Consider the following 13,637-nt stretch of genomic DNA (forward strand, 5'->3'; position numbering starts at 1 on the left):
CCTGCTGCACTGTTACAAGTTTAATTCTGCTCTGTATTCCTTGTAAGGAGATCTGTTCCTCCATCAGGGTCAGCTTGGGCTCCTTACTGCTACATTTTTTATTTCTGCTAGTCAGGCTTTCATGGGCCAAGTGTCTGAATCTCAGTTTTTCTATGAAAATAAGTGAACAATTAGAAACCTAAGTGCATCCCAGTTTGTGATGACAGCAGAAACTGGGCATTCATATACAATTATTATGAACTAGTTCTGTGAGTGCCTTTTCCAATCCTCTTCTGCGTCCCAGTAAGCCATGAAGCGCATGGAGTTTTTTATTGCACAAGATGAGGAAAAAAGGGGTAAGAATGAAAACTAGAGTAAATAATCAAAACAACAGCTCAGTAAAGAGGCCACATTAACTGTGAGGTTTGAAAGCTCCTGATAACTCATTTCGGTACAGCAGCTGCAGACTAGGAGATTGCAGAGCTCCCTTCTTTATAAAAAAACTATTTGTCCTTACCAGAACTTTTTTTTTTTTTTTTTTTTTTTGGGGGGTGTGGTGTGAGGGTAACACTAGGGGGGTACAGCATCCTCTCTGATTTCTAGTCAGCCTACACACACTGTTTTTTTCCAGTAAGTACCTCAAATCAGGTATTGTTTTTCAATTCAGCAATAAAAATATTTGAATGGAGGCTTTGTAGTTGAATATACTTAGATTCATTGACTTTGAAGCCAAGAGGGACCATATTGATATGATATGATCAAGTGTGGTCTGGTCAGTAGTACAGACTGCAAGACTTACTAGAATATAGCATTACTAGGAAAACAACCAACTTTGATTTAGGACAGAATTTACCACATTATGGATATGCTAACACTGCATCCTGAGGAAAAAAAAAAAAAGTGCCAAAAGGGGCTTTTGGTGTTCTCATGAAGGATCAGGTAGCTCATAATGACATAGAAAGCCCAAGCATCTAGTCAAAGCAGAGCTGGTAGTAAAGCCCTGGTTGCATCCTGTCAGACTAAGACCATCACACCAGGAGTTGTTCTTCCAGCAGGTTCACACTGAGCTCTGCTTCAGCCCAAGATCTAGTGTGACAAAAAGCTTTAGTGTCTGACCAGTTTGGCCAGATCCATGCTATCAATGTATTTTTTCACATGCTACTCTGCAAGCAGTGAGCTATTATTAACACGGTGGGTTTTTCAAAGATATATTAAAAACATTCTCTGTCTACCCATAGAAGCCAATTCATCAGAAAAAAAATGCAGCTGCTTTAACAATCACTGAGAAGGTGATTCTGCTGGATGAGTTAATAGAAATGGCAGTTAGATTTTCCACTCAGAGACCATTTCCTGGCCTCCTACTCCACTGTATGTGACGTAGCCAAATATGCTGTGAAAGGAAGCAGGGGCTTGATAAAAAGAAATCTCTAAGGTCGCACAGCTCATTGAAAGATACCAAGCTGTTTCTATCTGGCCCTGAACCAGGATGGGATAGGTTGAGTATCTTCCTCTGTCAGGATCTAGTGATCATGAGACCTATTGCCAAAAAGTCAAGTTCTGTTCCCTGAACTTTTAGGGAGAATCTTATGAACTTTCCTGGGCTGCACTGGGATTTACCATGGCATTTCTCATGACTCTACCTTCTGTCTAGTGAAGTTTTATAAGTACATGGAGTAATTAAGGAGTCTGAGAGAACTGATTTCCATGAAACTTGCTCATGTCCAGGTATGAGCAACTCAATAGAGTACGTTTCACTGGGGATCCGTATTTTACATTAGATAGTCCACTTCAGTTTGGTTAAATCAAAGTAGCTGTCATGATTCCAGCATGCTGGAGATCTAGTTGGTATGACTGTGGTCCTGCTGAAAGGTTCTATAAGGAGCAGGAGAGCCTCTGGGCAAAGAACTTCAAAATTCCTCTCTCTACACCAGTAGGAACTGACTCCAGGCAAGAGCAGATTTTATTCTCCTCAGATTAATTCCTGGTTTTTCCTGTTGTAACTGTGTAACTGCAGTGTACACACTGGCTCTCACTGTGAACTGGAATGACTGGAATATCTAATAGATACTAGCCGAAAGGAAAGTCACACATACACTATGTTTTTTTAGCAATTGTGTCAGATGAAGAATTTATTTTCTGAAAAGCCACTGTAATTAGGTAAAAAAAAGATCATGATGACAATTTTCTTTTTGACTAAGTATATAATGGATAAAACAAGATCATAATTTTTTTTTTAAAGAGTATTATTGTTTTTCCTAATTACCTGGGTCTGGTTTCCACAATGTGTCTGCCCTGGTACCACAAATAATGCCCATGTTATGCTACTGCAGCTCCTATTTTTTCTGGTGTGTGAGTAAGCCTTTGTAACTACATATTTCAGCCAGTGTGTGCTCCAGATGCTTTCCATCCAACTAAGACAGTCAATCCATCTTCACAATGCTTTTTCTAACTTAAAGGAATCTGCAACTTTTCGAAGTCCTCAGCCATCGTAATTAATCCAGATTGGGGAAAGGGAAAGAATCCAAAGGGTTCTTTCAGCTTATTGTGCCTGGGGAAGTGAATAGCTGTAGTAAGTTCACTACTGATGTGCCTACTAGTTCACTACTAGTTCACTACTGAAGTAACCTACTATGTTACAGAAATGTCATCTTTTCCAAGTTAACATCAAACAGTTCTTTATCTGCCCACTTTCCACCATAGCTAGCAACAAGATTAACACCCTTTTCCCACAGGATCTCAGTGGATTTAATCAGTCATTAATTGCCTGCCCCTTTGATTATAATGAATTCTCAGACAAATTATTTCATTCCAGTTGCGTGGATAGCCAGCTTCCTAATGATTAATAAAAAACTTGCAGCATAACAGTAATCACTATAAACATCCATTTAAAAAAAAGTCACTTGAAAATGCTGAGTGCTTGGGAAGCCATTAATCAAATGCAAAGTGCTTTTGCAGTCTCCCTAACTCTAATCAATCATGGCACCTGAAGGTCTGCAAGTCTGTCCCCCAGTCCCCATGTCTAAAAACAGAGGGTACCAAATGCTGAGTTCATATAATTCCCTGCTGGGTTAAAACTTTCTGAAAAGAGCAGCATGAACTGAAGTCATTCAAGTTCAAGGCTCTGATGGCCACAGAGTTCAGTCTCATCCAGGGGCATATAAACCTACTGATCTCACTCCTGTCTTATGCCTATACCTGCAGCAGTGTTTGTGTGCGCATGTAAAAGCATAACCCAAGCTGGCTAGGTGGCACAGAAGATTAGGAACTGTGACATAAAATACATTTTTGAAACATAAAACTTTTCATTACATTTTGGGCACCCATAAATAAGCCTTTTATAGCCATGCAATGGCCAAATCCCTAACGTCCCTGAAATAAGCCCTACAAATAATTAAGTGAAACAAATAGGATCAAAACCCACAGCCACAAAAGTTGGTTGGTTTTTTTTTTTCTTTCTTTTGTTTGTGCCCAACACTAACACACACACTTCATATTTTTTTACCCAAGAAGGCCTCTGAAGAACTTCTGTTCTCTGCTAGAAATGGGGACTGTAACCTGGAGCTTGTTATAAGGGCATGAGACAAGAAGGAATGCAGGGTTAGCTTCAACAAGATCTTACAGTTTATGTGGAGCACTGCCTAACTGTCACATGCTTGGCTCCTGGAATCTGATACCCTCTGTGAGGTGATGAGGCTTACTGTAGGGTGCTGGGATATGAGATGCTTTAGAGAGGCTGGCAGTGCCTGCCAGCGCTGAGAGGAAACAGTGATTACAGGAAAGTGCTGGAAAAAAAAATACTTGGTTACCTGACTGGGGGCTACAGAAAGACAGCCCAATTTACCTGGGATCAGCAACGTGGAAACCTTTGTAGCAGGTAATTGTCTACAGGGACTCTTTCAAAGGAGTCAACAATGCCAGCAGCCAGAGGTTTTTGGTAGAACACTAAGCAAGGAAGTTCGCTGCAGGAGTCAACATCTATGTGAAATGTGATATTCTAATACAAAGGCAAAAGGGGCAGTTAATGGGACAAGAGTTAGTTCTGGATTTTACTTCCAGGATTTTGTAAGCAGATGCAGAAACAGTGAGATTGTGTATTAAATCTCTCCAACAATTGGGCTGAATATGCTTTGGAGTCCAGCTGCAAAAATCAATTGTAGCAATCCTGTATACATATCAACAACCATTTTGCAAGATGGGATACATCCCATACATACTGTGGTCCTTTAGCCTTTATTAGCCTGAGAACATTTAACCTTGAAGGACGCTATTGAAAGGATGGAAAACTAATCTTTTGTCAGCTAAACTACTGCTTCAGGCCACTAGTTTACCCAGGAGAAAAACCTTCATGTGTGTATATATATATTTGTTATGTTGGGTGATTTTTCTTCTTTAACTTCTACTTGAAAATAATCCAGAGCACAGTAATTCAGTCTGGATCTAGAATATCTGTTTGCTTTTCTTGTGTATAACAGAATAGGCCAAGTTAGATCAGTTCATCCAATGGCATGTGGATCCCTGGGGAACCAGGGGCTACTGCAACCAGTCTAGTAAGGGCAGTTAGGAAATACAGGACTGAAATCAGTTTCTACCTTCACTGTAAAAAGCTGATGGTTCTGCCACCTGCAATAGGCTGAAAGCAGCTATGTAGAAAGGTGAGTAGACTGTAGGAGAGAATGTCAAGATTTTGACTCAAATGTTTAGCAAAACAGATAGCTCTATTTGAAAGAAAACCTTCTCAAATTGGACAAGACATGCTGATCAGTTGTTAGATTTATTTCTTGGTTTTCTGTTGTTATTTCTTCCTCTTCTAAAGCAGCAATGTATAAGATACTGATCCATTCATAATGGAAATCCTAGTTCTTGTGTATTGACTACAATGGCAGGAGAACAGAAGGAGAAGGGAGTACCCCATTATATTTGCTTTGCCAATAGTAATTTATAGTCCTACAGTTTGACTAGCAGTTGTTCTGTAGGTGGGAATGGAAGGTTCCTTCTCAGTGGCTCTCAGCACTCTGTTCCCAGCATTAGGCCTGCACTTGAGCCAGAAATTGTGAATTTCTAGTAGCAGATGGTGATTGTAGAGCAAAGCCACACTTCAACAGTTCAAGAGAAATATCTGAAAGGAAAAGTATTTCTGTGACCAAAAAGTGCACTTTATACTAGAAGGACCAGATTGCTAGACTCTGTGGCTGGATTAGAAGAACTCTGAATGCCTTGCATTCTAAGTAGTATGTTCAAATGTTGGGTGTTGAAGCAAAGTCTCTGCCCGCTCTGTGTTGTTGCATTGTTTCACAGGAATTGCAGGAATTGCCTGCAATTATGTACATAGCAGAATAAAGCTCAACTGCTTCCCAGATTCTGAAGTATCTTAATGATGTTGACAATGAGGGAAAGAAATCTTAACTGAAAATGAGTCTAATGCAGTGCTTTGAAGAAGCTAATCACCTGCTGTTCTTTCAGTCACCTGCCAGAGAAAAACTATGTAAATTTATACCAACCAAAGGTCTGACCTCTAATGCTTTTGTGGCTGAATCACCTTCCCTGCTTATACCTCTACCCTGTGTTAAGAACAGGAAAGGACTGAAGGTGAGTAAATTCACCTAGGGTATTTCTACAGTTTTCAAGGAGAATTCTGGCTGGGGAGATGTGTGAATTTCCATTATGGAATGGAGCTGAGGGAAAAAAACTAAAAAGGGAGCGTACAGAGCAGATGCCTTGGTGGAAAACCACAGCCATTTTTCTGTCTCAGTCCCCAGGTGGGGATACTGGCACTTCAGCTGCAGAAATTATGCCTGCACAGAGCATATTCACCTTGCTCATGCCATAACTCCCACCTAGCATCTAGACTTCTATAGTTTTCAATAAATAATGAAACACACATGCATCCAAAAATCATTTTGCATGTGTATTAGAATTGTAATTGCTTCCTGAGTCAAGCTGGTATTTTAATGAACTGGTAATATTGGGAAGTAAGCATTTGACCCCTCAGTGAGTGGGCCAGGGAGGACAACAGGAAGTCTTACTGCAAGCCCAAACTTAAGACCACTGAAGTCTACATGGATTGTGTAAAATGGTGCAGCCTATTACAACCACTTTCACTTCTAAAATGAAGGTGGATTCAACAGATACTGAAGATTGCAGGATTCTAGGCTCTTTTGGACATCTAGGCATTACACCTGAGGGGAGGCTGAAGAGTTCAAAGGAGGAGAAGAAAGTCTATATTAAAGCTGAATGAAGGCAGGAGATGCTATACAGTATGTACATGTGACTCACAGGTGGTTCTTGGAGGTAACCATTACGGCCAGCAGCCTAATGATTAGGAGTTCCTAATGATTAGGAGAGCCTAATGATGAAAGTGAAAGTGGCACCCCTGAATTAAAAAGTGGCACATCTCCTGCAGCGGAGTGAGCGACCCTTGATCTGCACTGAACAGTGATCTTCCCAAATTTCTCATTACTGAGGTCAGCAGAAACAACACCAGATGAACAGCAGAAAATAATGATCATTCAGAACTGGCAAGCTGTAGAGTATGCATTGCAAATACTGTATCTGTGGGGCTTGTTACCAGGGAATTGTCTTGATGCAAAATGTGCTAGTGTGACTTCCCTCTCTTTTTGAGAGATACAGATTATCTGAAAGCTACTTTGGCTCAACATTCCCACTGCAGAAGCTCCCTGTCCAATACATAGCTATTTTCCCACTGCCGATGAAGATGACAATGAATAAATAAATGAGAAAAACCCCCAGCCTACTGTGAGGGCAGACTATTCTTTTGTAACAGTGCATCTTTAGCCTTTTATAAAAGCTTCAGAGGGTCTGACAGTGAGCTTGCTCTTCATTTAGCCAGCATGTTCCATTCACTAAAGCATTTAATTAGGGAAGTAATGACTTGGTTTGTCCAGCAGAACTTTGAATATCATCCAAGAAATTCACAGTAGTAAAAAAGTCTCAGCCAATCATTCACTGGAAGTGTAAATAATTAGAAAGATGGAGTTCTGTTTTGTCTAACATGTAATACTGGCTCCTAAATTAGATGTTTATTTTTTCTTCTTGAGAACTTGCTGCCCACGAGACTTCTGAAAGTAGAGTTTAACCAGTGAGCCTGACTTCATGATAATATGCATTTAGGTACCTTTGAGTTAGTGACTTAAGCACTGAGATGATTCTGTTCTTTTTTATTTCTGAAGATACACTTTACCATCAGAAGCCTTGGGATGCCAAGTGCAGTGTTGGAACCCAAACTGCTCCAAAGGCTGGAGAACTGGCACATGTTATATCTGTTCATGTCATATCCGTACCCATATTTTCAAATGCTGAGGAACCATAAATCTGAGTCTTGGTGCTTCTAAGAATTGTGGCCCATTGTTATGAAGAAATAGAAAACAGGAACCAGGATCAACTTTCTTTGAACAGGGTTGTGTTGGGGCTGGTGTTTTTTCAGTGCACAGCTGTCCTTTTAGGTACCTTAATTCAGTAAATGCCTCAGAGGGAACTAATAATGACTTCAAAGAGGTTTATGCAGAGAAAAAGGTTATTTTATGTACAAAAGCCAAAGACAAAATAAATGTGAACATAGTACGCTATTAAGCAAATGCTTGATCCCATACTGGCTGGGATCATGAGGCAGAGCCACACTGAGTTTGATTTGTGTGCATCTAGTAAAGTAATTTGAAACAGACTGGCTGAAGGGAAGGGAATAAACTGGATTCTTGGTCCTCAAAGGTGATGTGTGAAACATTAGGCTGAGAAAGCAACCTGCAGCATTTTAGTTCAGGAGCAAGCACTAAGAAAAAGATGACAAGTGCAGACTGCATTACTGGGGAATTAAAATAGGAGAAAAGAATGACAAAGTTTGAGGATTAAGTGATCCTGAAGGCAACACAGAGACTAATCAACTGTGGAAAACTAAATTGTGAGTACCAAGAGATCAGGGACTTGGACTGCAAGGCCCTGCCAGTCCCGTCTGCTCAGTCCAGAATGAGTTCTGAACTCCCTGCTCCAGAGAACTGCATTACCTTTGAGTAGGGCAAATAACAGCTAACCCTTTAGATTATTATCACTACTACCACACCAACTGATACCGAATTTGTGAGCTAACACAATGTTTCCACTCTTTCAGTTCAATAGCAGAGTGGGTGTATGGAAATGTCATCGTTTTGGCAATCAATCAATTTATTAAAGTCTCTGCTGAAAGGCCAAACAGATTCTGTTATGCTGAATGAATAGCAGCTCCAGCCAAGCCTGGAAATGAGATGGGAAACTGCTCCTGCTGCAGACTTAAGAAAAACCTTTTTTTTCTTTCTGAAACCAGATAGGGTGTGGCTTAGTTCCTTGCCTTTCTTAGTACATTTGGATTTATATAAGAAGATGGGGCTTGAGACCTAAAGATGAGCATTTAGAAACTGCTTTCTTGAGAAAGTTGGTGATGGAAAACAGAGAGGAATGTCTGCCTGAGGTGAGGTATGCTGTTGAGGAAGCCTTTGGTTCTAACTGGCCATGAATGGGGTGTTGTACTTTGAGGACAGTTTGGCGAGTGTCATCGCTGGTGGTTGCTTGTGACATCTGCCTGTGGGACTGGTGTCAACAGTGAGTGGACAGTGAAGCACAATTTTTTACTGATATGGCTATTCCTAACACTATTCAAATATGCAAATAGGAGTAATTAGTTCATTGTAACTTTTTGCACTATCACAGTATTGAAAAGCCTTAGGCAAAAATACCCCCATAGTCTGAGGGACTTCTAAGTTGTGAAATTGGTAATGGTTTCTCTAGATTTCCACAGTAGTACACTGGGCAACAGGTGAATATAAAGATCCAACAGTAGTTGGGGTGGGAAACATAACAGTGCTGGGACTGTGGCTTTCTAGATTGAACATGATTACAACAGAGAAACCTGCAGAGTGTTTCTGAATGCCACTGCAGTAGGTAGCTATCATGCCAACATCAGTCTGTAGCACTGGAGATGGGATATGCTAGGGCTATAGGCACCTGACAAAACACAGAAATGAACCCTCTGATCCTGTTCCTGTAAAGATTTTTGATCTTGGCTAAACTAAGAAGTACCTGAACTAGCAGTCAAGTGTGAAAACAGACCAGCTGTTCCTCTCTTCTCCCTCAGTCTTAACCCAGGTGCATTCATACATCCTCACTACTTAAAAAGCCAACTCATAGAATGATTAAATCTTACTTGAGAAGCTTGCTTGTTGACTGCTGAAAAAAACCTTCAGTAGGCTCTAAAGGAGTGTATGCATTTGGTGATGGGGCAAGAAGGGTATTTTTCCTCTGCAGAAGAAAATCATTAATCAAAATTTTGCACCCAAAATCTCATCCTAAAATTGATGCAGATCTTTCTGAACTTTCTGACTTGAGACAGTGGGAACTAGGAAAAGGAAATTGAAGAGTGCATGGTTACAGTAATTCTGACATTACATGACCTACAACTGGCTTAACTTTGCAAACCAATGCATTCATTCAAGGGTTTAATTTGGGCCCATCTCTTTTTTTAATTTGAAATTTTAACTCCTCTTTTGGTGCACTAACTTTCATAATTAAGGAAATAATAAGCATATGCAAACCACTCATAAAATCCTATCACTTTAGTGGGATGCACAGTCAGGGAAACAAAATCCCAGCAAAACAGGATTCAGTGGAATATTCCGTTACAGGACTGAAACATATGTAAAAAACAAACAAGTGCTTTCAATTACAATTGACTGACAGAAACAGAAGAACTTACCTAGTCATAGAAATGCTATTACTGGTATCTTTGCCCTGATATATTAATCAGCTGATCCAAACCTAATGATTAAGTATGATTAAAACAGAGCCAATTTCCCTCATGCCTTGAAACCTTAATTCCAGAATTTTCAGGTGAAGCTCCAGGTAATGTTTCTTATTTTCCGTAATAAACATTTCTGCTTAGAAAGTGTCTTGAGTTCCCCAACAGGAGAGCAGGGAGTAGTTACATTTTTGAGTCAAGCCAGGAAAACTCTGTTTTCATTCCCTCATATCTTTGAGCTGGCTCTGGAGCACTGCAGTAGATAAAATTAGCAGTTGAGCAGAGTTTTTCCCTAACTAACCTATGAGCTGTAATTTTTGTGAAGGTTCTTTTCATAAGGGATTACCAACAGTTTGGAGTCCATCCAGCTGGAGGGGAGCAGCATGCACTTGCTGCAAATTAGCAAAGATATAAACCAGAATCCCTGTCCCATTCCCAAGTTGTCAACTTGGAAAAGAGAGCAAACATGACATTTCCTGTTCCTTCCACATGATTTCTACAGGCAGAAAATAGGATTATTGTGAAAATGTGTAAATTTCTCATTTACACATATAGCCTCAGAGCCAAATTCACTACACAGGGACTTAACAGAGGAGGGAGAAAAGGGCAAAGTAAGTCCTGAAAGGACTGGGAAAGTTCTGAAGCATCCCTTTTCTGGCCCAGCAACAGCATAGGTAAGGCAGCCCAACAGTAACATGATGCTATAGCAGCCATGAGGCTGCGCAGCCATTCATTCTGTGGCTAAAGCTGCTGAAGTGCATTGCAAGATCTGGGTCTATATTTTGAAGATTTTTCAGGCTATGTTAGTGAGCCACTTTTATGTCCTAGAGGTATATGGAAAATGCTAGGATACAATGCAAAGGAAAGGCCTCTCCTAGACACCTCCACTAAATACAGTGCACTGTACATGCATTCCAGTTCAACCCTGCCTTTACATGCTGTCCATAATGTACCAAAGTACAAATGTACTTGGAAATGGAAAATTAAATACATTAAGTATGTTTTAATTAGATGCATCTAACAAAGATGCAGAGTGGCTAATACTCTCTGTGCATGGTGTTTTCCTGTGTGTATATTTCTCTTCTATTTTGATTTAGAAGCTGACAGAGCCTTTTCTCTTTTTTTTCTTGATGATACCTTTGGAAATCTTGATTTCAGTAAGGTTTGTGGGTATTCTTAATAACCAGAAGCCCTGTAGTCCGCAGGTGAAGAAACCACTCTGGCTTCCCCAGATGTCAATATAACTACAACTATGTCTCACTTGTGTCAAATAATGTGTTTAGCTGTGCAAAAACCAGAGGAAAGCCAGGACAGATGAGGCAAATGGCTGGGCAGGTTATCATCAATTTATCAAAATCTCGGCAGACCCCAGCTACGCCCCTTAAAGTGTTTGGTTCCGAGTTGACCAGCTTGGCAGTTTCTGATTTGTTGAAATGCAACTGACTGCAAGGTGATTGTCACATTTAAGGCTCCTCTCCTGCTTCTTGTGCCCAAGCTTGAGAAGGCTCTTAAGCTTTGGCAGGCTGCTTGAGAGGCACAATGAGCAGGCAGCCATACAGTGCTGACCTCGTTACTTTTCTCTCCATCAGAGTTCCTGTTTGCTGCTAGGGTTTGGGGTGTACTCCAAGGACAACCTGAGGCTACTTTTTGCCTTCTCAGGTAATTTCTTCCCAAGCAGTAAGGGGTATGCTTTGTGTGGTGGCTATATTCCCTACTGCCTTGCAACTAATAGCCAAGAAAGATGTTGAGAGCAAGGCTACCTAAGCTGTTTACCAGTCTCCAGGAAAGCAGTGGCAGCTCTGTTAAAGGGGCACAAAGTCTTCTGAGACAAAGCCACCGGTGGGTTTACACCATGCAAGAGCTCTCTAACAGGCACTTCCAGTGATTCTTCGTGTGTTCCCTCATGAGTTTCTGACACTGAGTCTGTATTTTGTCCATGGTGATATTCAGGCCATGCTAGATATTACTGATATTGTAGTATCAGAAAAAAGAAGATTAAAAGGAAGCAGAGTGAATCCATTCAAACCAAATCCCCATTCTTCATAGCTCTTCTCCTGTCTCTCTCTCTCTGAAGAGACAGGGTTCACCCCTCTTTATCACCATCTCCTTCTTTGTGCTAGGCTTATTCTGCATCTTACACCAGTCTCAGAGCCTCAGCAACACTGTTGGCCGACACTCTTTCCTGTGAATGACAAATGCTAGATTTGAGGATCTGTAGCAAGAGCAGATTAGTGGCAGTCATATTCCTTTGCAATGGTTCACAGTAAGCCATTCCTCCTCAAATTCATGTCAATCCCTTCAGTGCTTTTATGTCTTCTAAATTGCAGCTAAGTGAAAGGGCAATTAGATTTCAGTGATTAAAATTATTTACTTACCGTATGTAACAGTTGGAGCATCTCCACGTATCTGAGGAAAGAGACAAACTTTTATTAATTGCCATCAAATCATTGTTGAAGGGTGGATTGCGTAGCTTCACTTTTAGGAGAGCAACAGACATGTCATAACAATGAACTCACACTTTTTCTGAAGACATCAGCTCCTGGGCAATGAGGTAAGCTCTGGACTGGCCTTCTTTCTGTCAACAGCAAAAACCAGAGACAGTTAAGGGATGTCTCATTCCAAGAAGTAAAGCAGAGTTAGAGAACACTTTAAACTGACATATTCCTTCAGTAAAAATAGTGACCAGGCTTTTATTCTTTGCTGTTCATTTTCTGGCATCCTGGAGTCCTTTCCATGACAGGGTGTTTCCGCTATTCAAATACCAGTAATATAGTACAATATAGTAGCTGCTAAGGCAGATGTCAAGTTTGAAAAATGTGTTCTTATTGAAGAAGGAGAGGAATTTTCTGTTGATTTTTCACAGGTCCAAAATTTATCAGAGAAGCAGAAAGTGCTTAGCTTTGAATAGCCTCTTGGCTGTTGAGGCTCATACCATGTATTTAGTACTCTTAATAACATGAAAAATGGAGTACTTTATCACGGTCATATTCCAAACTGTTCTGACTGCTGAGAGACCTGTGGATGCAAATGGGGCGAAGGGCTTTTTTGCATGCTAAACAAAATATCTAAGTTAAATGGCCATAAATATCTCCAGAAAGCAAACAGTTCAGTACTCCAGCAGACAACATTGTCTGAAATCTCAGTGGCATCTACTTAACTGGTGGGAAAGAAGCAAAGCGTATGGCTTTGAGGTGCAAATGGCTAATCCGGATACTTTGCTCCTATTCATGACTTGTCCTTAAGTAAGAAAGAACCAAAGCACGGCAATATTCACTGAAAGAAATCAACTGGGAAGTGTTTGACATATTTAGCAATGGTGAAGTAGGGAACTAAAACAATAGTCTAGTAGTAGTAAAGAAAAGCAGCCCTCAGTGACCTAAAGTGGACTCTGGGTAGATGGGTTCAGCAGCAAGACTTTGCAACATTGTTTGCCAGACCAGGTATGCTGGAAACTCATTGCTTACCGATCTGTTTCTGAAAGCCTACTTAGGAGATACTGGGACTTGCTGAGGTACAATGATATGAGTCAGGTGGGAAGTTTGTGGCTGTTATTTCCTCCATAAATTCTGCATGAGAGGGCTGCTAGGGGTCAGGGAGCACAAAGCTTAATTGGGACCTCTCATAAAAAGTATTGATGGGACCCTAAACCCAAATTTGACTTCCCACAAATGCTGACTTCCCAAATCACACCTGATAGATCAGATACACGATTGGGATTTTCATAGCAGAGACTGAGCAGTAAAAAATGCCTAAGTGCTTTCAACTAAATGTACTATAGGCGTTTTACTCTCTGTCCTTCCTCATCATTAGCATCCCCTTGGGATGCAGGTGTTCTGGAACATGATAGAAGTATCTGAGTTGCTCGAAGTCCCATTTCATC

General features: G+C 40.7%; 1 protein-coding gene across 3 annotated transcripts in view; it reads right to left on the reverse strand.

Annotated features, from left to right (window-relative positions):
- The window catches only part of FGD5 (FYVE, RhoGEF and PH domain containing 5), a 110,060-nt gene that overhangs the window by 44,546 nt on the left and 51,877 nt on the right, over positions 1–13,637 (reverse strand). For all 3 annotated transcript variants that reach the window (XM_080387543.1, XM_080387544.1, XM_080387542.1), the window contains exons 4-5: positions 12,274–12,332; positions 12,133–12,163 (exon numbers count right to left, since the gene is read on the reverse strand). In XM_080387543.1, the coding sequence (XP_080243669.1) occupies positions 12,133–12,163; positions 12,274–12,332 (90 nt within the window). The remainder of the gene's footprint in view (positions 1–12,132; positions 12,164–12,273; positions 12,333–13,637) is intronic.

This window comes from Falco punctatus (assembly GCF_963210335.1).
Source record: "Falco punctatus genome assembly, chromosome: 4".
Taxonomy (NCBI): domain Eukaryota; kingdom Metazoa; phylum Chordata; class Aves; order Falconiformes; family Falconidae; genus Falco; species Falco punctatus.